At 39.9% G+C, this 25067-nt stretch overlaps 3 protein-coding genes across 6 annotated transcripts; 2 read left to right on the top strand and 1 right to left on the bottom strand.

Moving 5' to 3' along the window:
- Positions 1-9991: 9991 nt before the first annotated feature.
- GLR2 (glutamate receptor 2) lies at positions 9992-15311 on the top strand. Of its 3 annotated transcripts, none has more exons than XM_089623513.1 (8): positions 9992-10283; positions 10528-10800; positions 11824-12005; positions 12093-13247; positions 13323-13600; positions 13686-13717; positions 13794-14188; positions 14572-15311. In XM_089623513.1, the coding sequence occupies exons 2-8, from the start codon at positions 10542-10544 to the stop codon at positions 15058-15060; spliced, it is 2790 nt and encodes a 929-aa protein (XP_089479639.1). In that variant the 5' UTR covers positions 9992-10283; positions 10528-10541; the 3' UTR covers positions 15061-15311. The 3 variants fall into 3 exon arrangements, with proteins under 3 accessions (XP_089479639.1, XP_089479637.1, XP_089479638.1); XM_089623511.1 differs by having other exon boundaries at positions 11818-12005; XM_089623512.1 differs by lacking the exon at positions 9992-10283 and having other exon boundaries at positions 10480-10800; positions 11818-12005.
- A 792-nt stretch (positions 15312-16103) lies between these two features.
- On the top strand, positions 16104-17798 carry HSK (homoserine kinase). The gene has a single exon (XM_089624456.1). The coding sequence runs from the start codon at positions 16293-16295 to the stop codon at positions 17400-17402; it is 1110 nt and encodes a 369-aa protein (XP_089480582.1). The 5' UTR covers positions 16104-16292; the 3' UTR covers positions 17403-17798.
- Positions 17799-19170: 1372 nt separating this feature from the next.
- On the bottom strand, positions 19171-23182 carry TMT2 (tonoplast monosaccharide transporter2). Of its 2 annotated transcripts, XM_089624455.1 has the most exons (6): positions 23000-23182; positions 22502-22692; positions 21807-22373; positions 20364-21301; positions 20117-20304; positions 19171-20022 (listed from the first exon to the last, which is right to left on the bottom strand). In XM_089624455.1, the coding sequence occupies exons 2-6, from the start codon at positions 22578-22580 to the stop codon at positions 19578-19580; spliced, it is 2217 nt and encodes a 738-aa protein (XP_089480581.1). In that variant the 5' UTR covers positions 22581-22692; positions 23000-23182; the 3' UTR covers positions 19171-19577. The 2 variants fall into 2 exon arrangements, with proteins under 2 accessions (XP_089480581.1, XP_089480580.1); XM_089624454.1 differs by lacking the exon at positions 23000-23182 and having other exon boundaries at positions 22502-22770.
- Positions 23183-25067: the final 1885 nt, after the last annotated feature.

The raw sequence follows: 25067 nt of genomic DNA, 5'->3' as shown, positions 1-25067 counted from the left end.
TTGAGATTGTTACTTAGCTAACATTTAGTAAATATTTAGTGAATAACCACATCCATATGCTCACACGCTTAAATTGATATAAATACCCTACTTTTTTTTATATCAATAAAATGATAAACCAAGAATATCAATATCACGTCATGTTTGTAAAATCTCATTCATTTATGTATTTACTATTCGAAATTTTGGAAGATTGATCTATTCTAGCAACAAAAATTATTATCTCAATTTACATAAGAAAACGGTTTAATTTTTTTCTCGTGTATACATTATAATAGTGTCATTTACAGTTTCGGGTCCATAATCTTTCTTCAGATCTTCACCCGAGGTTCTTCTTATGTCAGACAAACGTCTTCTTCTCTTTATGTTACTTGTCTCTAAATCGTTCATCTATATTTATTCACGCTCTTTGTCTCACGAAATTGTGTTTAGCACTATAACTAGACCTGATTTGTACATGTCATAAATATAAATTAACGTGTCGAATTAATGGCATGGTCGTTACTCGTTAGTGAATAAACAACTACCTACATTTTTTTAAAAGGAAATTGCATCAATGTAATGAAATGATAAAAAAAAATATTATGTAATTCGTCCTCCCTATGGATTTTCAAAACTGTAAAAAGCCTTTTCCGATGTTGGCGAGGAGTCTTGGCATGATGAGACTCTTTGAACCGAATGACTCCCCTCTAATGAAAAGCATAAGTTTTGCCTCTAGTCAACCTCTAATATTCAAGTTCCACCTATTATGCTGATTCCAAGAAAGGAAAAAAAACTCCCTACGTGTTCATAACGAGCATGGGATCGTTGCTCACTTGAACCTCAAGTTTGTATATTGTGTTAGAAATAATACAATATATTTTTCGGGAATAAAGACATATTATTATTATGAAGAAGAAAAAATTAACAGAAAATTACAACTGATCAGATGAATATGAACAACAATAAAATAATAAACCTTCACCAAAAACAAGATAAAACAGATAGGAAAATGTCGAGGACTGTTGGACAGTTTCCTTGAAGCTTTGTTGCTCTCTCACCGATACTGGAACACTTGAGCAAGGCTTCCCAGGATACAATGACAATCTCAACGAACTAAGGTACCCTGAGTACGTCGAACAACGAACTAGAACCGAAGCTGAACTATCACCAAATTCGGACAAAAGAAAGAGAGAAAAATTGATGGGAACAATAAGAGAGAGGGAACAGTAGGGAATCAGAAGGAAATATCACTTCAGGTGTGTTCAAATGAGAGAAAGGCTTTGCCTTTTATAGTCACAGAGACCTGAGCTATAGCTCCCAAAAACGTCCACCATTAAGGTCCATAATAGCTCTTTACCTCAGATAAATGAGAGGTTTCAACTCTGAAGAGTCAGAGGTTACAATGGAGCTCAAAGGTCAGACGTTTTCCTCTGATGCAAAGTGTCTACATGAATGCATGGTAGCGTAGGCTCAAGCCCAATTTGGAAATGAAATTGCAATAAAAAGGATTAGGCCCAATCCAAGCCCAAGCCCAATCCAATTCCGAGCCCGAGACATTCCCGAAACCCGGAACCCGGGCCCGGCCCGGCCTGGCTCGGCGGCGGCGGCGCGCGCGTGAGGGGTTAAGTTAACCCACCCACACTCTCCTCTCTCGCACTTGCTTATCCACTAAAGGATAGAGGATAGTATTTATACACTATCACAACACGCATCCCCAAACAATGTGAGACTCTTGCAATTCCACTTCCATAACACAACATGAATGTGTTTCTTTTAAGCCTATTTTGAGCATCAATTTCTCATTCATCCTAGGTCCAATTTTGGCAAATAAATATTCAATCTTATACCCCTCATTACAAAGAATACGTAGCACTTGGAATTATTCAAATCCGATGAGTGGACCCCACTCAAATTGTTGCCACAAATCAACCATTAACTTGGTATTAAATACCAACATTTTCCAACATATTGAATCGAGGATATTTTTCATCATTCGAGGTGGACCGGCTTCGCATCTTCTTTTTTTTTTGTGATGGAAGCTTTGATGGTGGGTCATTTCTCAATTAATCTTGTACATGTTAATTTACTCGGCATTGCCCGACTTGCTCCTCATCAAGTTTTGCCTAGCGTCTATGATCTCCTCACTCGCACCAACGTCAGCAATTTTACTCATGAGTTGAATTTGTGTACTTATTTTACGACGAGTTCTTTTATTTTTCAAATAGAGACGTCGAGCCTTAAACTAAAGCTCATATTTTTCATGACCTTAATCCGACCTCATCTACTAAATATCGGGCTCGCTTGTTTTTTTTTGTTGGGTTCGACTAAACGATCTTTGGACTTTCCCTTCTGTAATGAGATCCACCAAACCTTTGTATAACCTATTAACCCCACATCCCACCAAGCCCGTACTTTATAGGCAGATTGTCAAGTTTCAGAGCATCTTTCAATGGAATGTCTTCTTCCTCTAACTATGTCATCTAAGTATCGCTCCTAACCTGCCCATACTCATGAGCACCTTGAACGAGCTCCCAAAGAGTTTAATTAACCAGAGGTTTTTGTCTTGTCTTAAGACAATTCAATACAAGTTAGAGAGCCGCAGCGACGCTTCAATTAATCTCTTGCGAATATGGTGAGGGTCAGACCTAATCGGAGCAAAAAGGAAGGAACACAAGTTCTCTTCTCTTTTGGTAGAAAATTCCCTAAAATAAGGGAAGAGAATTCTCTACTAAAAGGGAAGAGAAATTCTCTTCCCTTAAAAGAGAATTATCTTCTCCTAAAATATATTTTTCATTTAAATGTAATGGTATTTTATTTGTAGTGTTTTTAATTGAATGGACTAAAATGCAAAGACATTTTTATGTGTGTGTAATTATTTCATGACTAAGTGTGTTGTTCTATTTAATTGTATGTAAATATTTTTTTAAGGGAAATGTGGTGTTTTTATTAATAACTCTCGCTTATGGCGGAGGAATACCGTGGTTACACAAGATATTACAAAGCAAAAAAAAAATGGAAAGAAAAATTAAAAAGGAAATTACGAATAAAATACTAAGGGTTGGTAAGGTTTATGTTTGAGAATCGAGTATCAAAATCATCAATGATTTCAATTTCGGGAAATGTTTCTTGTGCTCGTCGGCTATGTAGAATCCAATATTTGCCCGCCGTTAAAGCCTCGACCATATCGGGTGATAAACTACAACGCCTATCATCAATAATATGCCCGAACTACTAAATATGGATTCAGAGGAAACGGTTGAAACAAGAATCGTCAGAATATCACGAGCCATACTTGCTAAAATGGGAAGCATTCCTTCGTGTTGCCTCCACCAATCCAAGAGGACAAGTTTAGTGTTCGAGTACTCAACGTGAAGATGAGTAGTGTATCTTGATATTTCGTCGTATATCAGTCGAGACGGTTGTGGAGATCCTCTCCCTCTTGGAGACGATTGTGGAGATCCATCAACTCCACGAAAGTGTCGGTGAACAGACAAGAACATATACTCTTCTTCTTGCCTTGCATTTCATGGTGGGCTAGGTTGGGGGAGGTCAAAGCTACACTAAACGTTCCAGAAGATAAAATGGCTTTCATTTTTTCCTTTTCTTCCAAAAAATATTTGAGTACGTCACGCCTCAATGTTGATCTAGAAATAATTTGAATACTAGGTACCAAATAACTAACATATTTAATAAAACCTCCATCCTCAACATGACTAAACGATTGGTTCGTGGAAATGATGTACTCAACTAAATATTCCCAATGTTCTAAGGGATCGTGAATACTTACATTACTTGAAGAATCGATCGAGGAACACTTCTTGTAGTGGTGTTTTAGACAAGAAGTTCCTTGCACGCCATTTTGAGCTTTGATGACATTTTCACATTCTAGACATTTTCCTCGACGGGTAGAGCCTTCGCCTATTTGCTCGAAGAATTGCCATACATGGGATTGAGCCTTTCTTTTCTTTCGGGGCCTTTGCTCTTGTTGTCTTGATTATGGTATTTGGATTGGAGGATGATGTGGTTGCACCTCTTCGGTCTCATCCTCATCGTCTTCCTCCTCATTTGCCTCCTCCTCATTGGCCTCCTCCTCCTCCTCCTCAGGGTTACGATGTTGACTTTCATAGTGTCGATATACTATATAAGGATCTTGGGTTTCATCATCATCCTCTTGTGGTATTCGGGCTTGTTGGGAATTTTGGACTTGAAATTGGATTTGACTAGGTGGTTGAACATAAGGGGGATTTGTGTTGAACACGGTTTCATATTGGGTTATGTTGAATGATGGAGGTTGGTAAGAAGATTAAGGTAATGGAGTCGGGTCAAACTCGGTGTTTTCAAAATTAGGAATTTGGTTTAATCCTAACCAATTTTGAGAAAATTGGATGGTCGGAGAATCCTGGTGTGGTGGAGGAATTGTGGGAGGTGTGTTTTGGGGTAGAGGAGGTGGATGATGGGATCGGGATGAGTTAGACGATTTACGGAACATTGAAGTATATAGTAAAATTATTACTATATGATAAAATTTATGACTATATGGAAAATGAATTTTGAGAGAGATGTAGAAGAATAAGAGAATTTGAGAGTGTTTTGTGAAAAAAAAAAAAGATTGGAGATATATGGGTGTATTTATAGAGAAAGAAATGAGGGTGTTAAAAATGAATTTTTTTTAAAATTTTTTGGGGTTCCAACGGATATAAAACGGTAATATTTGGAATCTGAGCCATTGGATCTCCAACGGTCAACAATCCAATGACTCAGATTTAAAAAAAAAACATCCTACGATTTACTAAAGAGAAGAGAGAGAAGGGAATGTTTTTTGGGGTTCTCTTCTCTTCCCTTTAATACAAACAGGTATGGCAATTTGACCCGTTACCCGCGTTCCGGCTCGTTACCCGATTTATTCGGGTCGGGTAATACCCGTTCTTTTTGGGTAAACGGGTAATACCCGTTAAGGTTTTAACGGATCCGGGTACGGGTAACGGAATAGTCATCCCATACCCGGTTACCCGGGACCCGACCCGTTAACTTTTAAATATTTAAAAAGAAAATAAATGTTTATATGTTGCAATGAAGATGACTAAATTTACAATGAAGATGATCAATTTGCAATGAAAACTTCTTTTGTATTTTTTATTTATTTATTTTGAATTTTAATTTTCTTTATAGTGTAGTAGCACTTTGATATTTTTCACCTAAATTTTATTATTTTTAAACTTTATATTGTTGATGGATTTTTATTTTATAAACGGGTAAGCGGGTCTACCCGATCCGTTACCCTTTTTTTAAACCGGGTAGCGGGTCCAATATTTTTAACCCGCTTACCCGACGGGTATCCCCGTTACCCGGCCCGTCTCAAAATCCGGGTAAACGGGTCCGGATAACGGGTAAAAAATTATAACGGGTAACGGAATAGGTATACCCGCCTTTACCTGTACCCGTTGCCATCCCTAAATGCAAAGAGAAGATAACTCTCTTTCCTCATTTAAAGAGAAGGAAAATTTATCTTCCCTAAAAGGAAAGAGAAGAAAAGAGAATTCTCTTATATTTCTCTTCTCCATGTCCACGTTTAGACTCAGACCAATAAAAAATAATGTAAGTTGCCAAGATTTGGGGGCCACAAATTAGATTGGAATAACAAGATTCATTTATGATTTATGCTTTTGTAAAGCGCGTCCAATTTTGTAGTACCATTGTGCAAATGAGGATTCTAAGTATATAGTAGGGGTGAAATTGGATCGGTTCGGTTCGGTTTTTGACATTTTTAGTATCCGAATCCGAATTTTCGGTTTTTAAAAACTCGGTCCAGTATCCGGTCCAATTTAGTCTAAAACTGAAATTCGGTTATCCGGTTTCTTAAATCTAGTATCCAGTCCAGTATCCAATTTTTAAAATTCGGTTATCTAGTTTGTAAAATTTCAGATCCAGTTTAATATCCAGTTTTATAAAATGGATATCCAGTTTCTAAAATCCAAATCCGGTTTGTAAAAATTCAAAAAACGAGTACAAACGACTCTTATAAAGCTCCAAAATGACAATACATAATCTAAAACTGAGTAAAAAAATAAAATTCAAAAGGACACTCGTCTCCAACTACCTGCACATGTAAATATCATAATATAAAATTAAAATTACAACCCTAATGATCATAATAAACCATATAACAATTGAATTTGTATGTTACTTTTATAGATCACATGATCAAGTTGTAGTAGCACTCTGTAGCAGTAGGAGTTGATATATGAGAAGTTTGTTCTTCTATGACAACTTGACTATCATCTGTTAATAATAATGACATAAATTTAAAATAAATTGTTTTAATAAACAAACAACAAATGAATATGTCAAATAAAATATCAAATTAATTATCTTACCCAAAACAACTTGCTTAGAATCATTTAGTACTTCCACTTCTGCAAAATCTTATTTGGAAAAAAAAAAAAACGCTAGGTTTGCCTCAAAATTAGGTCAAGTATTTTTTTAATATATATTTATTTTTAATTAAAAAAATCGGTTAAAATAACCGATATCCAGATTTTCCCAAATTTAAATCCAATATCCGGTCCAGTTTTGTAAACCGGATCGGTTATCCGAATCCGAATTTCGGTTAGCTGACGTGGCTCCAAATTTCGGTTTCGGTTCGGTTTGGATATCGATTTTATCCAATTTTCGGTTCGGTTTCGTACAGCCCTAGTATATAGTATGTACATGCCGGACAAGCAATACAATATAGTTCTTTTTATGTATATACTGAATTTCATCGAAATCAATTATGATTTTGGAGTATATATAGATTACATGATATATCAGTAGTGCAAACGCACGTGACACTATTGGCAAAGATTACATTATTCAGTTCAAGGGTTTGAACCTAGGATCTCCATCAAAATTTGCGTGAGATTATCACTAAACCAAACTAGCTATCACGTTTGGAGTTCATATTTTGAAAGCTTGAGTTCACATATATTTAGAAAAGAAATACGAATAGAAAACACATGTACTTATTCTTATTTGTCAGTTTTATTAATAAATAATTTAATGTAACAAGGATTAATTAGTCCATCAAGATTTTATTAAATGTAATAAATAATAGAGCTCTAAATAATATTCAAAATCATATCAATATGATAAATAACGTGTAGTACTTGAACTTTAGTCCTGACAGTATCGTCTTAATCAATTTAATTTAAAAATACCATTTACATAGTACATTTATTTTTTTACATATGTTGCGAGATAACCTTTCATTTCATCTAAACATTTGTTGGAGTATTAGTTTCATGCTTTCCTCGTCGGAGTATGCTTTTTAGAGTTCGTTTGTTGGCGAAAAAAATTGTTCTAGAGCTTAGTCGAAACTGTGTTTCTAGGTCATGGAAACCCTTAAATGTAAAGTTGCCAATGTCAGTATTTCAAATCTGGTAAGTTTAATCATAATCAGTAGTTTCAGAATTTGAAGAGCTAGTAAAAGTATTTGAAATTCCTTTCTTTTGATGGTTTTGTCAATTTTCCCTATTACTGTTAGGGACAAGGGGATAACTCCAAAACTGACTATTCAATTTTTTAAATCAAAATCTATTAATTACTTTTAATTTCAAAACTCTGATCAAGTTTGTAATAAACATAGTGATATTTTAGTCAATAAACATAATTATTAATCGATAAATTTATCAATAAACATAATTAGTAATTGATTACATTATTAATTTCGTATATTTACGTTTTTAACCATTTTTCGCTTTCTTTCTCTCTCTCTCTCTCTCGTATGTGTATGATATTTTTTGTTTTTGAGTTGCTGAATTCTCACGGCGTTCACTTTCTCGTTCTCGTATAACCATTTGATTTTTTTTTTCTTTTGAAGAACTTGGAAATTTGTTTGAAGATTTATTAATATTTAATTATTTATTGACATGATTGTCAATAAATCTTCAAAGATTCTGGGAATTCGTTTGAAGATTTATCAATATCTTTGTCAATAATTTTTTTTGGATGTTAATAAATCTTTGAAGAATTTGATCTGTTAAAGATTTATTGACATCCAAAAAAATTTATTGACATCCATGATAATAAATCTTCAAATGAATTCCTAGATTTTTCAAATGAAAAAAAAAAATCGTCAAACTGTTCTTTGAGAACGAAAGTGAACACTGTGAAGATTCAACAACTCAAAAACAAAAATATTAGCCATACAAGAGAGAGAGAGAGAGAGAGAGAGAGAGATATATATATATATATATATATATATATATATATATATATATATATATATATAATACACAAAATGAGTAGTCATATTTTTTGGATTAAAATAGATATATTAGATTTTGGTCCAAAACTATTGGAAAACTCATATGTGGTAAAATCCCCATAATTTTTGGAATTAGAATCAATTAATGATTTTTTTTTTTTAAAGTTGGCATCCCAATCTTTAATTGTTAGCATCTTTAATCGTTGGGCCTAGTGACTAATATGGACCCATTATTAATTGGGCCATCTTTCTCGCTTCCTTCCGAGACTCAAAGTCAAACCATGTTTTGGCGCTCTGTGCTCTACGCTTTGGAATTGGAGGTATTTCAGCTTGCCCTCCAAGAAATGAGGACTTGCAAGACGTCGAATCGCCATTCCTCCGGCGTGGCTGATTTTTCCGTGGAATCAATCGAATCGTGACGGCGAATCCGAATTCCGCCGGCGATTTGGTCGAAGTTGGTCTTGCCGGGAATATTCCGGCCTCGAGGCTTGGACAATCGGTGATTTCGTGATGCAGGTTTGCTTTTGACGCTAGGTTAGTTTTTCTCTTTGGATTCACCAGTGTTGTGCTCAGTTCTCAGAGACATGTATAGTCATATAATATAAGGTATATTTATTCTTTTCTGGTTCTTTTAAATTAGCTGCGAGCTTAAGATAACTGCAGATTTGAGTTTGCAATATCTGTAAATTCTTGATTAATTGTAGGGCTTGAGTTTAATTATTCAGTCGTTTGGTTCCAAATGTTCACAATTTTCTGTGATCATGAGTCTGAGCTAATTATTTATCTATTTATTTATTTTTTTAATTACTGTATTCTCATTCTGATGTATGTTATTCTTAACACCATAGCAGTAGTTAACAAATAAAAGAAAATTACTGATAGCTACCGAGAAAGGTCACTCAAATTAGATTTTGTAGCTTCAATGAACAGATCTATATAGTTTGATCATAGGTCAGAAATAACTCAAGTGATGCAATGATGTTCTTTATGATTTTTTTTATAAAAGGCTAAAAAGTGAAGCTTTTTCTTGATCCACTTTCAGTGAGTGCCTTCGACCACTACCACCACTTTGTAGCTCTCTGATTTTATCATTTTTTTGTAATGACTTATATTCGAGAAATATATAAACAGAAACATGGGTCCTTGAGATCTTCCCTCACGACTCAATAGCACAATCATTAATTAATTAATGAACGAGACATCCTTAAAGCTAAATTTGTGATCCAGCTCTTTTTGTTATCAGTAGAAAAACATATTAGTGATCATGAGACACTAAAATAAAGTTTCTCTGTCATTATTTTATAATCAAACCACTATGAGAAAATAGATCCTAGGACCACCACTTCCCAATTCAATAATAATTCCGAGAAAAACTCTAGACGTGACAAGTGTTATAAATCTAAACACGTGTGAGGAGATAAACATAGATAATAGGATCTTAAGGTAGTATTTTATCATCCACTGGCTTGGAATCAAGATAGAGAAAAAAAAAACAAAGAAACAAAAGTAGTGACAATGAGGCAAGAAAAAACATAAATTGAAACGTTTCCATAAAAATCACATGTAAAATAAACTAATAATACATGGATATTAGTATTACAAGCATTACTACATGGATTTTCCTAAAAATCCACATCAAGAAGAAGAGGAATGGTTTCCATAAATCATTCATTTTCATTCCATTGATTGTCCGCCACTATCACAAGAAAACAAACAAAACCATTCAAGTCTTGAATTAAGAGTAGTAGTGACAGCAAAGAAGACATCAAAATGAGGAATACCAACCTTCCCATTTGCTCCTTCTATCCCAGACTATACTATTCATTACTATTCTGACAATTCCTTGCTTGTGACTCTTGAGCAAATCTCGCGTGGGTCTTTTTTTCTTTTTTCTTCTCAATTATAATATTCATACATATTCCTTCCCTTCTTTGATGGTGGTTCCAGCTTCTATTCTTTTAAGAAACTGAGTGAAAAAATTTTCCCAGTAGAGCTTGTGATTGTTTCAGATCATTGTAATTCCATGTGTTGAATGACCCAAGTTTTTCACTTTCTGGTATTGCTTTCTAGACACTTTTTCTTTATTAATGTTGTTTTCTGTGGTAAGGGAAGATTTTGTACCTTTGCCTAGTTGCCCTTTTTTTCTTTTGTAGAATAATATATTTCTTATCCTTTTCGTAAACAACTTCCTATATGCTTTTGTTCAAGATGTATAACTAATAAAAAGGATATCTACGACCAAACCTTTTTAAGCGTTGATGAATGAAGAACCAAAGTGTGAACTAGTTTCACATGTGTAGGAAGTTCCAAAGAAATGAGGCTCCTATCAGTGTTCATGGTGATTCTCAGCTTCTGGGCAATTATCCCAGAGGCAAGACAGTCAAGACCAAGACCTGCCAAAGTTAATATCGGAGCTATTTTTACGATGAACACAATCAATGGGAAAGTCTCGAAGATTGCCATCAAAGCAGCCGAGGAGGATGTGAACTCGGATGAGAGTATTCTCGGCGGAACTAAGTTGTCTATCAACTTTCATGATTCCAACTTCAGTGGTTTTCTCGGCATCATAGGAGGTACACTTTTTTTTTTTTTTTTTTTTTTTTTGTCTTTTTCTATACTAGTCTCTTCTCTTACGTCTTCATTATCTTCTTTTGTTCATAATCACAGTTCTTATGTTTTTCTCTTGAACCAAAAGACGGATTAGTTATTAGTAGTACAAGGAATCATTTTATGTCCGGTTCCTAGATTGTTATAGAAGGATGGTTCCACATTCAAATTAATTTTAAATACCGTCTATTTGGCATAATGTGTGGGTTTTTTTTTTTTTTTTTTTCCTTGATAATTATATCATTGAATTTGCATTAATGTAAATAAACACCCTTCAAAAAATATAAATTGCTTCAAGTATCACCATTTGATAAGTTTTTTCTAATATCTCGCCAAAAATTTAATTTGACAAAAAATATTAATAAGTCACTTTTACAAATATAATTTCCTCAACCATTAATTGACATCTATTCACTTTTACGAATACAATTTTACCCTCAACCATCAATTGACATCTATTATTGACATCTGTGAGTTTTTGGTTCTCTGTTTGTTGACATAGATGTCAACAATCGACATCTATTGTTGACATATATGTCAACAATCGACATCTATTGTTGACATCTATGTCAACAATTAACATAAATTGTTGATATCAATTTTCGATGATAAAACTGTATTTGTAGAAGTGGTCTAGGAATATTTTTTATCAAATTAAACTTTTAGTAGAAAATTAAAAAAAAAAAAAAATATATATATATATATATATCAAATGATAGTAGTTAACCGATTTCTCTTAAAAAATGTACAAAATAAATCAGAAAAGTAGAAAAAAAAACAATTATTTACGTCCGTAAATGACTGTATTATACTAGTTTGCAAGAAATTGTAAATATATGGTACTACTAATATCAAATAACCAAAATAATATAAAGAAGTTGGTAGAAAAGCTGTGTTTGTTATTTTTCTCAACCATTTTCCCAACAATGAAAATGTAACTTTTTCTCTCGAGATTAAGAGTTGAAAGGGTTGGTTTGTTGCAGCATTAGGGTATATGGGGTCTGATACAGTGGCCATAATTGGTCCCCAAAATGCAGTGATGGCACATGCGCTCTCACACCTCTCAAACGAGCTTCACATTCCAATGCTTTCCTACACAGCTCTTGATCCAAGCCTCAACTCTCTTCAGTACCCCTTCTTCCTCCAAACCGCCCCAAGCGACTTGTTCCAGGTCTCTCAATCCTGGGCTCTGTGTTAAACTACTATTCACTGTTTACAGTTTCATTTATAACTGTTTACCACAACCAATCTGATATAGATGACAGCCATCGCGGACATGGTGAGCTATTTCGGGTGGTCGGAGGTGGTGGCAATCTACACGGACGATGACCAGAGCCGGAACGGCGTGACCGAGCTTGGAGACAAGCTCGCGGAGCGCCTCTGCAGAATCTCCTACAAGGCCGCTCTGCCGCCGGACCCGAAGCCGAACAGAACCGACGTGGTCGCCCAGCTGGCGAAGATCAAGAACATGGAGTCGCGGGTCATCGTCCTTCACACCTTCTCTCACTCGGGCCGGCTCGTCTTCACCGTGGCCGAGGAGCTCGGCATGATGGGAAAAGGCTACGTCTGGATCGCCTCCGCTTGGCTTTCCACGGTCCTCGACTCCGAGTCTCCGCTGCCTCGGAGCACCGCCGGTTCCGTCCGAGGAGCTCTGACGCTGCGTCCGTACACGCCCGAGTCGGATCGCAAAAGGGCCTTCGTCCAGAGGTGGGACCGGCTCAGCAACGGCTCGATCGGTCTCAACCCTTACGCATTGTACGCCTACGACACCGTTTGGATCCTGGCTCGGGCTCTGGAGAGGCTCTTCGAGCGAGGCGGGTCCGTTTCGTTCTCGAAGAACACGAGCCTCGGCGACGTGGGAGGGAGTACTATCAACCTCGGGGCTCTGGCTAGATTCGAATCCGGGGAGGAACTTATCGAGAACATACTCGCGACCGATATGGCGGGTTTGACCGGCCGATTCGGGTTCAGCCCTGACAGATCAGTGTTGAGGCCTAGTTACGAGATCGTCAACGTGGTCGGCCACGGGTACAAGAAGATAGGGTATTGGACCGAGTACTCTGGTCTGTCTGTGGTCTCGCCGGAGGTACTTTATGCGAAGAGAGCGAACCATTCGAGCGCGAACCAGCACTTGGGCGACGTGGTTTGGCCCGGCGGGACGACGATCACGCCTCGCGGCTGGGTTTTCAGGAACAACGAGAGAGAGTTGAGGATTGGGGTTCCGAACCGGGTCAGTTACAGGAATTTCGTGTCGAGAGTTAGCGGGACGAACGTCGTGAAAGGGTTTTGCATCGACGTTTTCCTCGCGGCTGTTGAGTTGCTTCCGTACCCGGTTCCTTTCAGGTTTTATCTTTTAGGGGACGGGCATAAGAACCCTAGCTATACAGAGCTTGTTGACATGGTTGCTTCAGGTGTAAGTAATGTATCTAAATGTGTCTGATTGATTTGATTTGATTTATTTATTTTTCTGAGAATCTTATTTCTGCAGGAACTGGATGCGGTTGTGGGTGACATCACGATCGTCACAAACCGAACAAAGATCGTCGATTTCACTCAGCCGTACATAGAATCGGGCCTGCTCGTGGTGACGCCAGTCAAAAAGCTGAAATCGATAGCTTGGGCGTTCTTGAGACCTTTCACTCCTTTAATGTGGGGCGTTTTGGCTGTTTTTTTCCTCTCCATCGGGACAGTTGTTTGGTTTCTCGAACACAGAGTCAACGACGAGTTCCGAGGCCCGCCTAGGAAACAGCTCATCACAATCATATGGTAAAGTTTCAATTTCAAATTTCTGTCTTGCCACATCTGAAGTAATCTCATCAACCCTTCTAATCCTCTCTTTGTTTTTATGCAGGTTTAGTTTTTCTACCATGTTTTTTGCGCATAGTAAGTTTGGTTTCTATAATATCTGCACCAAAAGCCCCATAAAATGTGCTCAAATTTATCAATATATATTTTTCAGGAGAGAACACAATGAGCACTTTGGGCAGGATGGTTCTGATTGTGTGGCTCTTTGTGGTTCTCATCATAAACTCGAGCTACACGGCTAGCCTGACTTCGATGCTGACCGTCCGACACCTGTCTTCGCCGATCACGGGGATCGAGGCCTTGGTAACGAGCAACGATCCGATAGGGTTCCAGGTGGGCTCGTTTGCGGAGAACTACCTCAGGGAAGAGCTCAACATACCCAAGTTCAGGCTCATCGCTCTCGGCTCGCCCGAGGAATATGTCAAGGCTCTCAGGAACGGGACCGTCGCTGCCGTGATCGACGAGAGGCCTTACATTGAGCTCTTCCTCTCCGATCATTGTATGTTCTCGATTCGAGGACAAGAATTTACCAAAAGTGGCTGGGGATTTGTGAGTAATCAATCTCTCAACATTTAGTACCAAACTCTATATAAAATTGCTAGAACTGTTGAATTTTTCAAGTTACATTTTTTTTCTTGGGTCACAAGCAACTCACAAGGCTCTTACTTTATTCTTTGAACGTATGAAAAAAGTTTATCAAGTATGAAACTTGGGATTTTTTTTTCCAGTCACTTCTTTCTATTTTATAAAACTACAAGAACGGAACCGAGGATCAGAATATTTTTTTCTTGGGTCACAAGGCATTTACTTTTTTCCGCTAACGTATGATCCTTTTAATTTAATTTTAAAACAGTATCATTTAATTTTCAATTCTGTTAACTGAGACTGCCCAATATACAGAGACAAACTAATCTGTTTTCTTGTGTTGCAAGGCATTCCCGAAAGACTCTCCGTTGGCCATTGACATGTCGACGGCAATCCTAACCCTGTCCGAGAACGGACATCTCCAGGAAATACACAATAAATGGCTCTCGAAGAAGGCGTGTAGTCCTCATAATTTCGACGAGGACTCGGACCAGCTTTCGCTGGAGAGCTTCTGGGGACTGTTTGGCATCTGTGGCATTGTGTGTTTTGCCGCTCTCTCCGCCTTCTTTTGCAAAGTCCGGCGCCAATATGGGGTCCAACTTCCAGAGCCCTCGGAGGAACCTTCTAGAAGCTCGCGCTCACAGAGGGTCGTCCGCTTCATGGAGTTCATGGACGAGAGAGAGAAAGAATCGAGTAAGAGGCCGAAGAGGAAGAGGAACGACATGTCCGCCGGAAGAAGTAACGGGAATGTTAGCACAGAAGATGAGGCTAGGAATCATAGAACAAAGAGAAGAGAATCAGATGGTATTTGTGATGTTCAAACTTGGGTTCCTTGAAAGGAATATAACTTACAAGTATTATTCACTTAAAGAGAGCAATGTCATTTCGGAAAACTTATTTAGACTTATTGGTATTCTTCGAAGATTAATTGCTTTTGATGCCGACAGAGCGGTGAGTTACATTAAACCGGTGAATTCTGACAGATTTTTCTGGCCATTTATATCCTTGCTTTGAATTTTTGAGGCAAAAAGACATTTAGCCGTTAATAGCAAGGGAGAAATTATACAGGGTATAAAATTTGCTTACAGCTTAAAAGAATGTTTGCCCACATAAAAGTTTCCATAAAGAAGTGAACACCTTGATTGCCTGATTATTTGTTATTTTGTTTGAGAATTTCCTTTATTTTGATACACTTTTACATGATTGTGAGAATCCACTGATGAAAGGAAAAAAGAAACGACACATCATAAAGCAGGCAAATGGACGAACGACATTAACATAAATAAAATTGATGAATTAAATTAAAAACACTGTCTGTGTAACTATGTGTTAGGTGAGTCATGGTCATGACTCGACAGACAAAAGTTTTTTTTTTGAAAGGTACAATACACAAAAGTTGACACTCCCTTTTGTGTCTCTTATGAATGAATTTATTTTTCGACCGGTATATTTCCTTTTCATTGTCCAATAAAATCTTAAGGGATTGCAAAATCACGTCAAATTAAATCAAATGACATCACTTGTGAGGCGCATTATATTATATATATAAATAAAGTAGAAGAATTACTTCTAAATACAAATCACTCTCCAAGAAGTAAATATAAGATATTGAACTTTGGACACAAATATTATTCATTCCTATCGATTTTTTTTAATCAATAAGATAAAAATATCTATAAAAAAATGTAAATTCATGTTTTAAGACCTAAATATTTTTAAGCATCTTCATATATTCTTTCGTGCAAATTAAAATATATTAATTATTCTACTGCAACACAAACACACGAAATATAACATATAAAAGAAATAATTATTGTGCTTAAAATTCAAATAATAGTGACACGTAAATAGTCTATATTATCTCTGAATTCTGATGATGTTCAGATAAGAACGAAAATTAGTGAAGATTAAATTAATATGATGGGGTTTGTGAGTTAATTAATGCACAATAATAGACGCATGTCCTCTCCGTCACTCATCACCCTTGTGTTGTCACTGAATCTGAAATAAACTAAAACCCTAAAACAACACCAAAGCTAACGCTCTCTCTGTCTGGCTGATCTCTCCAATGGCGATTCGTCTCCAATCTCCGATACAGCCCGCCATAAAAATCCCTCAACCTCCGTCTCTCTCGAAGCCGCTAATCCGCTGCAACCTCTCTGTCCCATCCAGATCCCACGTGGCCGTCACCACCGCCGACCCCGACCCCGTGTTCACCTCCGTCCGCACATTCGCTCCGGCCACCATCGCCAACCTCGGCCCGGGCTTCGACTTCCTCGGCTGCGCCGTGGACTGCCTCGGCGACTTCGTCTCCCTCGCCGTGGACCCGAAGGTCCACCCCGGCGAGGTCTCCATCGCCGGAATCAGCGGCGACCACGCCGCCAAGCTCAGCCGAAACCCGCTGTGGAACTGCGCGGGAATCGCCGCCATCGAGGTGATGAAGTCGCTCGGCGTCCGCTCCGTGGGGCTCTCCCTGACGCTCGAGAAAGGCCTCCCGCTGGGAAGCGGCCTCGGATCCAGCGCCGCGAGCGCCGCCGCCGCCGCCGTGGCCGTCAACGAGCTGTTCGGCGGAAAGCTAGGGCTGGAAGATCTGGTGGCGGCGGGGCTGAAATCGGAGGAGAAGGTGTCGGGATACCACGCGGACAACATCGGCCCGGCGATCATGGGAGGGTTCGTCCTGATTCGGAACTACGATCCGTTGGAGCTGATGAAGCTGTCCTTCCCGGAGGAAAAGGAGCTGGTCTTCGTCCTGGCGAGCCCGGAGTTCGAAGCTCCGACGAAGAAGATGAGGGCGGCGCTGCCGGCGGACATCGCCATGGCCCACCACGTGTGGAACAGCAGCCAGGCCGGGGCTCTGGTGGCGTCGGTGCTCATGGGCGACGCTCTGGGGATCGGACGAGCGCTTTCCTCCGACAAGATCGTGGAGCCGCGGCGGGCCCCGCTCATCCCGGGCATGGACGCCGTGAAAAGGGCCGCCGTCGAGGCCGGGGCGTTCGGGTGCACCATCAGCGGTGCGGGGCCCACAGCCGTGGCCGTCACCGACTGCCCGGCCAAGGGCGAGGCCATCGGGAACAGCATGGTCGAGGCTTTCATGGAGGGAGGGAATCTGAGGGCCGTTGCGCATGTCAGCCGTCTTGATCGGCTCGGGGCTCGCCTCGTCGCCAGTGTTCCCAGGTGAGATCAGACTAGGGCTTTCAATCATGTAGGACTTGATTATTTTTTATTCATTTTTTTTGTTTTGGGGAAGTTGATGGGTTTTTAGGATAGAAAGAGAGAGATCCACAAGTGTAGTTTTTGGCCATGTTGTTTGTGGGTTTGTTTTTCTGTTGTTGCTTTCTTTTTCTTTTTTTGCTGTGTTGGATTTTCATTCAATAAATGGGATATGGCGCGAAACCTTTCGGAAGAAGAAGGGTTTTTGGTTGAATTCAATTTCAAGACCGACTTTAGGTGTCTAGAAATTTTTGCTGACTTGAATATTTAATGTACCCGATGACAATCACACCATACACTGGGTTGTTTTTGTTTTTATTTTTTTTATAAATAATTCCCAGGATGGAGGTGATTGTGAACTGAAGTATGGCCTTTACAAGTTCAATTTAACATTTCACCAGACGATGGGTATGGTTAGATTTTGTCATATTTCATAATTGGTAGTAGATAGATAGATGGAGAGATCGAGTACATATATATATATATATACGTATATCTATATATAATAGTCAACAACAACAACATCAAAATAAATTAAAATTCATTATGGCGCTCTTGGTCTACCCATAATTTATTGTTGATTTGAAAAGGCCAAGTTTTGGCTGGTGATCAGAGGCACCATTCAAAATCCTCTCACACCACACTTTCAAGAAAAAGAAAAAGCCATTTTTTTTCATGCACCATGGCTTTGTTTTTCTTTCTCCCCGGCCAACACTCGATCCTTGTCATCCTCTTTTCGGCGTCCGTGTTTGTCCTCGCGGCCTCCACGGTCGTGGTGGTGCTGACGTGGCGATTGGCTTGGATCCTGTGGTACCACAACACGGGGAGGAGCGGCGGGGCCTCGACCGCCGCCGGATTCCGATCCTCTCTCCGGCCCGACCGCGGCCTCGATTGGAGGGCTCTGCAATCGCTCCCGAGGGCCGAGTACAACTCCAGAGTCGACTCGAAGCTCACCGAATGCCCGATCTGCCTCACGGAGTTTATCGACGGAGTGGTCATTAGGGTTTTGCCTCACTGCGGCCACGGCTTCCACGCGGATTGCATCGACCGGTGGCTCGGTTGCCACTCCTCTTGTCCCTCTTGCCGTGGCGTTTTGGGTTCGGGAATGTACCCCAATTCTCTTGGTTTATGACCATATGAACCATATACAGGTGTGAGAAAGAAAAAGCAGAGTATATATAGCGAATAAACAACTTTTTCGGACCCCTTTTTTCCCTTTCTCTTACACTTCTTCCCTTGTTTGTGCTTATCTGGGAAAAGAGTCTTTTTGAGCATTTGTTATGTCCCTTTAGGAGTTCTTGATGTGCATTTCTCTTCTTTTCTTTTTGGGTGTGCGTGAATGTGCTTGGTTGTGAACTTCACATTGGTTCCAAGTCTCACTCACATGCTCGTTTACATGTGATTCACTCAGAAACTGATGAGCTGTTGATAAGACGCAAGGAAAACATAGAACCTAAGACCAACGTGTCCTTTCTGTTTATTAGTCGTGTAATTGAATCAAATCATGTAAAGTGGCATTGTCTATATGTGTGATGATTTTTAATGTTGAATGAATCTTGGACCATGCTTCTTGGTGGCGCTGCGCTGTTAACCTGTTGTTACTTCAACTCCCGGAAAAATAAATCAACTTATTTCCATGATTTGTGCTCAAAATGGAATTAGGTAGTCTATCAAGATCACGAAATTTTAGTCAAAAGCAGTCTGGTAGATGGATTGAAAAATGACAATAAAAAAAAAAATTGAAAAGCGTTTTTTATTTGGTATATTTACAAAGGCTATGGAAACAACGTTACGTTGCCGACAATGCATCCCAAGAGAAGGTAAGCCGTTACACCCAAGATTTCAAACTCGAAAAACAGGACGTCATGCCACGGGGGAAGAAAAGAGATCAGAATTTATCGATTACCAGAAGAAGAATATAACAAATTACCCCAAATGATTCGCTCTACACAATTAATAAATAAATAAAAATAACATAACATTTCCAAACCCGGAGAAAGAAAGCTAATCAAGAAATTATGAAAGATAACAAAACAAAATGTCAAAACTTTTTTTTTTCTTTTTTTTTTTTCTTTCTTTCTTTTTCCTTTTAGAATTCTTTTTCGAATTCTATTCAAAAGGGGTCCGAGCGGACCGGCTTTTCTCACTCGGCTTTCACGGCCGCGGCCTGCTTTGCACCGACGGAGAAGAACTCGGTGATGACTTCCAAGGGCATTCCCTTTGTCTCGGGAACCTTGAGGTAGACAAACACCCATGAAATGACACACACGACGGCGTAGAGGCCAAAGACTCCGGCGAGGCCGACGGAGTCGAGCATGAGAGGGAGCGAGTAGGTCACGATGATGTCACCGATCCAGAAAGTGAGGGCGCAGATGGCGATGCAGAGGCCTCGCACCCGAGTCGGGAAGATCTCGGCGCAGAGGATGTTTGGGATTGGGCCGAATCCCATGACAAAGGTGCAGAAGTAGGCCACGACACTGAGGGTCGAGATCGCGGCGTGGACCATGCTCCCCATGCTTATCACGCTCCCCAACACCAGGATCGCCAGCGCCACTATCAACACTGGGATCGTGTTCAACAGTAAACTCCTGTTTCACGTGACAAGAGTCCAATTTTAACGAGTTTGCGTGATGAATGACGATAATATATATATATGGGGGCAATAATATTTTTTTTTTTTACCTTCTGCCGGCAACGTCCATGAGCCTCATGGCGACGGCGATACAAGGAAGCATGAGGAGAGTTGTGAGGGCGCTGATGAGCAGAGACGTTGAAGTCGAGCTGAGTCCCAAGTTCGAGAGAAGGACTCCGACACCCGCTTGCTCGAGGATTTGAGGTGTGTAGTAGAGTACCCCATTGATGCCGGAGAACTGGACAAGAGGTGTTATTAGAGAAAGAAAGAAAGAAAGAAAGAAGATTTTTATTTTACCTGCTGAAGGATTTGAATCCCCACGCCGACGACCAAGGCGTGTTTGACTCCGGGCTCGAAAAGTTCCCTCCAACTGGGGCCTTGAGGAGCGGCGGCCGGGTGAACCATGGCGGGGCCGACCGGGTTCTGATGCATGAGCTCCTGCGAGTAAAGGGCGGGCTGAGAGACGAGGGCGGCGGCCTGGACATACTCGCTCTCCGCGGGCACAGGCTCTCCTCCGGCGATGGAGGCGATGGAGCCTCTGCGGGACCCGGGGATGCCTTCTTGGTGAAGGTAGATTCTCTTGAAACCTCCTTCCTTCTTCCCGTCTTGACCCTCTCTCTCGGTCCACTTCCAGGCCAGCTGCCACCCCCCGCCGATGCCGGTGCTCCCTCCCTCGGCGGCGTTTCCGACGAGGCTGCTCTGCCTTATGTTCGAGAGGCTCCCGTGGGCCGGCGGGGGCATGTCCTTGTCCATGCTCGTCGTCTGGCGCGATATCAGCGGGCTCTGCAAGTTGTTGTCGTCGGAGTCGGCGCCGGGCCCGTCGGAGGCGTAGTCGTCGCCTTCCCTCGCGAGGCTCTCCTCGTCCCACTCCTCGTTCCTCGGGTGGTTCCCTCCGACGCTGAACATGCTCCCGAAGTGGGGGAACAGCATGCTCCGCATGCTCCCGCTCTCGGGGAGCTTCTCGTGGACGCTCCCGAACAGAGTCACGAGAGGGTCCATCAGCCCGCTCTGGTTCGCCATGCTTCCGTGGCGAGACACCAGCCCGAGGGCGCTCTGTCCTGTCACCGGCTTCGCGATCCAAGATTGGCCTTGATCCGGGCCGTACAGCTTGATTTGGTCCTTCTCCTCGGACGCGTCTTGATCCTCGGCGTAATCATTGGCTGGACCGATGATGTACTCCTCCAACGATGTGTCACCCCCAACTCCCAGACCCTCAACCAATAAAGCCAACTCACCTGCACATCATTTCTCAATTCCTAAATGCAATAAACACTAATACAAACAGCTTGCTGATTCCAACACCCGAAAGAACTAACTCAAATTCACAAAGAAATTAACAGATCACAAAGGTTGACCAATCTGGAACCCTTTCTCACCCTCTCTCTCTCTCCCACTCTCAGAGACAAACTCTTAAATGCTGATAATTTGAGAAAATGCTTCATTTGACCGAATCAACCCTTCTTAACTGCCATACAATTTGTTTAATATTATCCTTAAACATATGTTTCTGTTATGGTTTTGTAATATTTATTCCCCACAAGTGATGTCCCAGATCTGATTTTTCTTCACCATGTCTAATCATAGGGCCGATCTTTCAATTATTAGACAACAGTGCCAATTCATTCTCGAAATAAAGAATAAGCTATAATCACTGTTAGCCCGACATTACCAACAAATAACAAAAAAAAATATTAATAATTTCCCCAGATTCAAATCTCCATAGAAAGAAACAGAACTAACCTGCAACGTCTTCTCGTCCTCGCAGCCGTTGGAGGACCGTCTTGGCCTCGAGCATCCGCCCTTTGCTCACGAGCCACCTCGGCGACTCCGGCAAGAAAAACACAGTGAGAAAGAAGTAAATGATCGACGGAATCGACAAGACTCCGAGCATCAGCCTCCAATTCGGAGTCTCCATGAGAGACATCCCAAACACCATGCAGTACGAGAGGAACATCCCGCCGGAGCCGGTGAACTGCGGCAGCGTGTTGAGCAGGCCTCTGATCTCCGGCGGAGCGGTCTCGGAGATGTAGACCGGGACCAGAGTCACGGCTAGCCCGATCCCGAAGCCGTCCAGGAGCCTCGCGAGCAAGAGGACATACACGTTCGGCGACCAGAGCATCACGATTCCGCTGATGAAGTACAGCGCGGATGAGATTATCATCATCGGCCTGCGGCCGAGAGCGTCGGCGATCGCTCCGGAGCAGGTCGTGATCAGCGTCGCTCCGATCAGCGACATCGCGACGATTAGGCCTTCGAGAGTCGGCTGAGACTCCAGACTGAACTCCTTCTTTATGTACAACACAGCTCCTGCACAATCGCAGCAAATAAAAAAAAAATCGAATCGAAACGAAACGAAGCTATTGGCTATGGCGGCGAGAAAAAAAAAACAAAATACGAAGCAGCTAGGGTTTCAGATGGGGAATTCTAAACCGTACCTGCAATCGTCGCATTGTCCCAGCCCTGAAGAAGGTTTCCGACCGCGGCGGCGACGGCGACGAGTACAGCTCCGCTCATTTTCTCTCCTCCTTTAAGGTCCGTTAGTTTACTCGGCAGCCAGAGAGAAGAGAGATGGAGAATGAAATGATAGAGAGAGATTTCACGGATCGATCGAGTGAGAGAACAATGCCTGTTTGAGAGCAAAAGCAAATAGCAACAAAGAAATATGTCATTTCAAGATTGGATCACATCAACAAGAGAAAATTTAAGTGAAAAACGAATTATATTCTTTTTCTTAAAAGAATTTGTTTGGTCTAAATAAAAATAAGATACACGATTTTAGGAAACAAAACAAACTTTTTTTTCATTTTACCTTGCGAAATTGGGAAAATTAAAAGACAAACTTTTATATATTGGCCATTTGAAGACCGAGACAAATTTTAAAAAAAAAATTGTAACAAGAAAAGTAAGAGAGAGGTTGAGCAAGTGACACATGCCTTTTATACTACAGTCTTTGGTTTACACGTAAGCTCTTCCTTCTAGTTTTTCTCTGCGATCTGATTTCAGCTCTCTTGTCACTCTCTCTCTCTCATAATCATGCGACGCACATTAGAACTACGTGATACAAAATTAAACTTACATGAATTAAAATAAATATTAAAATTAGTGCAAATTACTTATCTGTCCCAACATAAGAATCATCGGAAAGTAAGACTTTGGTTAAGAATGGAAAAAAAAAAGTTCTACATTTCAGTTCATGTACAAATTAGCTTATTTTATATTCAACAAAATTTGATGCTGATATGGCGGAGATAAGACTATTGTTTTTGTGGTGGAATGATGTGTGTGTGTGTGTATGAGAGAGAGAGAGAGAGAGCAAATTGTGTGTGTTTGGTCGTGCAATAATGGTGAGTAATATGAGTTTCTGAGTTAATGAGAGCCAAAAAAAAAAGTCCAAAAAAAACCCCACCGGTTTGTACTTTGGGGCTATGGAAACCAAATAACTTCTCATCAGTTTTTAATTATTTTGCCACCTATGTCAACAAAAAGTAAACATAGAAATGGTAGCAAAAAGATATTGGTAAAAGTAGATATGCATAAATATTTGTGCGGAGAATAATGAAAAAATAAAAGAACTTTGTATGAAGAATCACGATGGTTTTTTAGGAGAATATTTTAGATCAAACACTCTCGAGGAGGCCAACTGAATCTCGCACACGTGAAACTTCAACTTCAATTTGTTTTCTTTAATCATGAAGTTGTTCAAGTCGTGGTTGGTCGAAATTAAAGTTGGCCATATGGAATTGGGGAAATGCGATCCCCTGATCTCACCCCATATTTTATGGGAAATAAAAAATCTCGGAATCATTTTCTACGGTATCGAGAATTCCCGATATCATATTTCGCGGTTTTGAGATTCTCATATTTCCTATATTTATTTTTTCATTTTATTTTAATAATGAATGCATTTAAAAAAAATTATATTTTTAATTAAAAAAATACAATTTTAAAAATATGGTACTAAATAGTACTAAACGGGGATCTCAGTTGCGTCTCATTTTCGTATGATTCCTAGGACAAAAGTTCCGATACCACATTTCACAATACGATTTTTTTTCCATTTCTCATATGGTACAAATAATACGGGAAATGGGATCCCACGAGATCCCATATAGTCAGCTTTAGTCGAAATAGAGTGATTGAAGAAAACAGGTTCGAATCATGATAAGTATATAATCAATGGGGTATATATATAACTTCCTTAATCATTAAAGTGTACGCATACAATTTATATATCCAATCACTTAGAAATTAGGACCTAAACATAACGATTCTTAACATACTTAATAAATGGATAGTAAACGAGTGTAATTCCCTTAGTACTATGGTGTTGATTCTCAGAGCTCAAAGACAACGCAAGACAAACGAAATCAACTTCCAGATCAAGCATTTCACGAAGAATCATCAAGTAATTTTTTAAAATTTTCATCTTCCTATCATCAATTCTTTTGATACGATTGTGGATAGATTAAATGTTGGAATAAAATTCTTGATATTGCTATCGTTTTGGATTGGTATTCAATACAGAATTAATAATTTTGCAACTTAAAATGATATTTTGTTACGATTTGATTGATAACATAAGAATAGTAGCTAATATTAAGCACATTGTATTGAATCCGAGCTACGAGAACGAACCAGAGAATTTGGGATCGATTTGAGGAGACTAAGAAGAAAGAAAAATGAATTGCATTAATTGAAAAGAATTACAACAAAAACTAATATATAGTAGCGCATAACTACCTTACCGACTAAAGGAACAAATAAAAATATTACACGTGTATGATGACATGGCAAAAACCAAAGAAAGTGACTAAAGTAAACCCCGACGTATCCTTTAATGAGTATTTAACTGAATAATCTCAATACATTGAGATAGACTTGTATCTTGTGCGACAAAGTTATGTCCACAACAAAGTCATATCGAACCCCCACTTATTTCATGTTACGTTGGATCTTAAATATCATAATTAATTATACTTGACCTTTCTATTTATAGCCTAA

This window comes from Urtica dioica, chromosome 8 (assembly GCF_054948205.1).
Source record: "Urtica dioica subsp. dioica isolate 48M chromosome 8, U.dioica_male_clone48M_v1_H2, whole genome shotgun sequence".
NCBI lineage: Eukaryota > Viridiplantae > Streptophyta > Magnoliopsida > Rosales > Urticaceae > Urtica > Urtica dioica.
The sequence above is the reverse complement of the archived record's forward strand: the minus strand, read 5'-3'. Positions and strand labels throughout refer to the sequence as shown.

Excerpts from the sequence above, each read along its gene's own strand:
- GLR2 (XM_089623511.1), top strand. The coding sequence starts at position 10,542 with ATGAGGCTCCTATCAGTGTTCATGGTGATTCTCAGCTTCTGGGCAATT. Across the intron at positions 10,801-11,817 it reads TTTTCTCGGCATCATAGGAG|CATTAGGGTATATGGGGTCT; the intron begins GTACACTTTTTT and ends GGTTTGTTGCAG. Across the intron at positions 13,601-13,685 it reads CAGCTCATCACAATCATATG|GTTTAGTTTTTCTACCATGT; the intron begins GTAAAGTTTCAA and ends GTTTTTATGCAG.
- HSK (XM_089624456.1), top strand. The coding sequence starts at position 16,293 with ATGGCGATTCGTCTCCAATCTCCGATACAGCCCGCCATAAAAATCCCT.
- TMT2 (XM_089624455.1), bottom strand. The coding sequence starts at position 22,580 with ATGAGCGGAGCTGTACTCGTCGCCGTCGCCGCCGCGGTCGGAAACCTT. Across the intron at positions 22,374-22,501 it reads GGACAATGCGACGATTGCAG|GAGCTGTGTTGTACATAAAG; the intron begins GTACGGTTTAGA and ends GCGATTGTGCAG. Across the intron at positions 21,302-21,806 it reads AGGACGAGAAGACGTTGCAG|GTGAGTTGGCTTTATTGGTT; the intron begins GTTAGTTCTGTT and ends AATGATGTGCAG.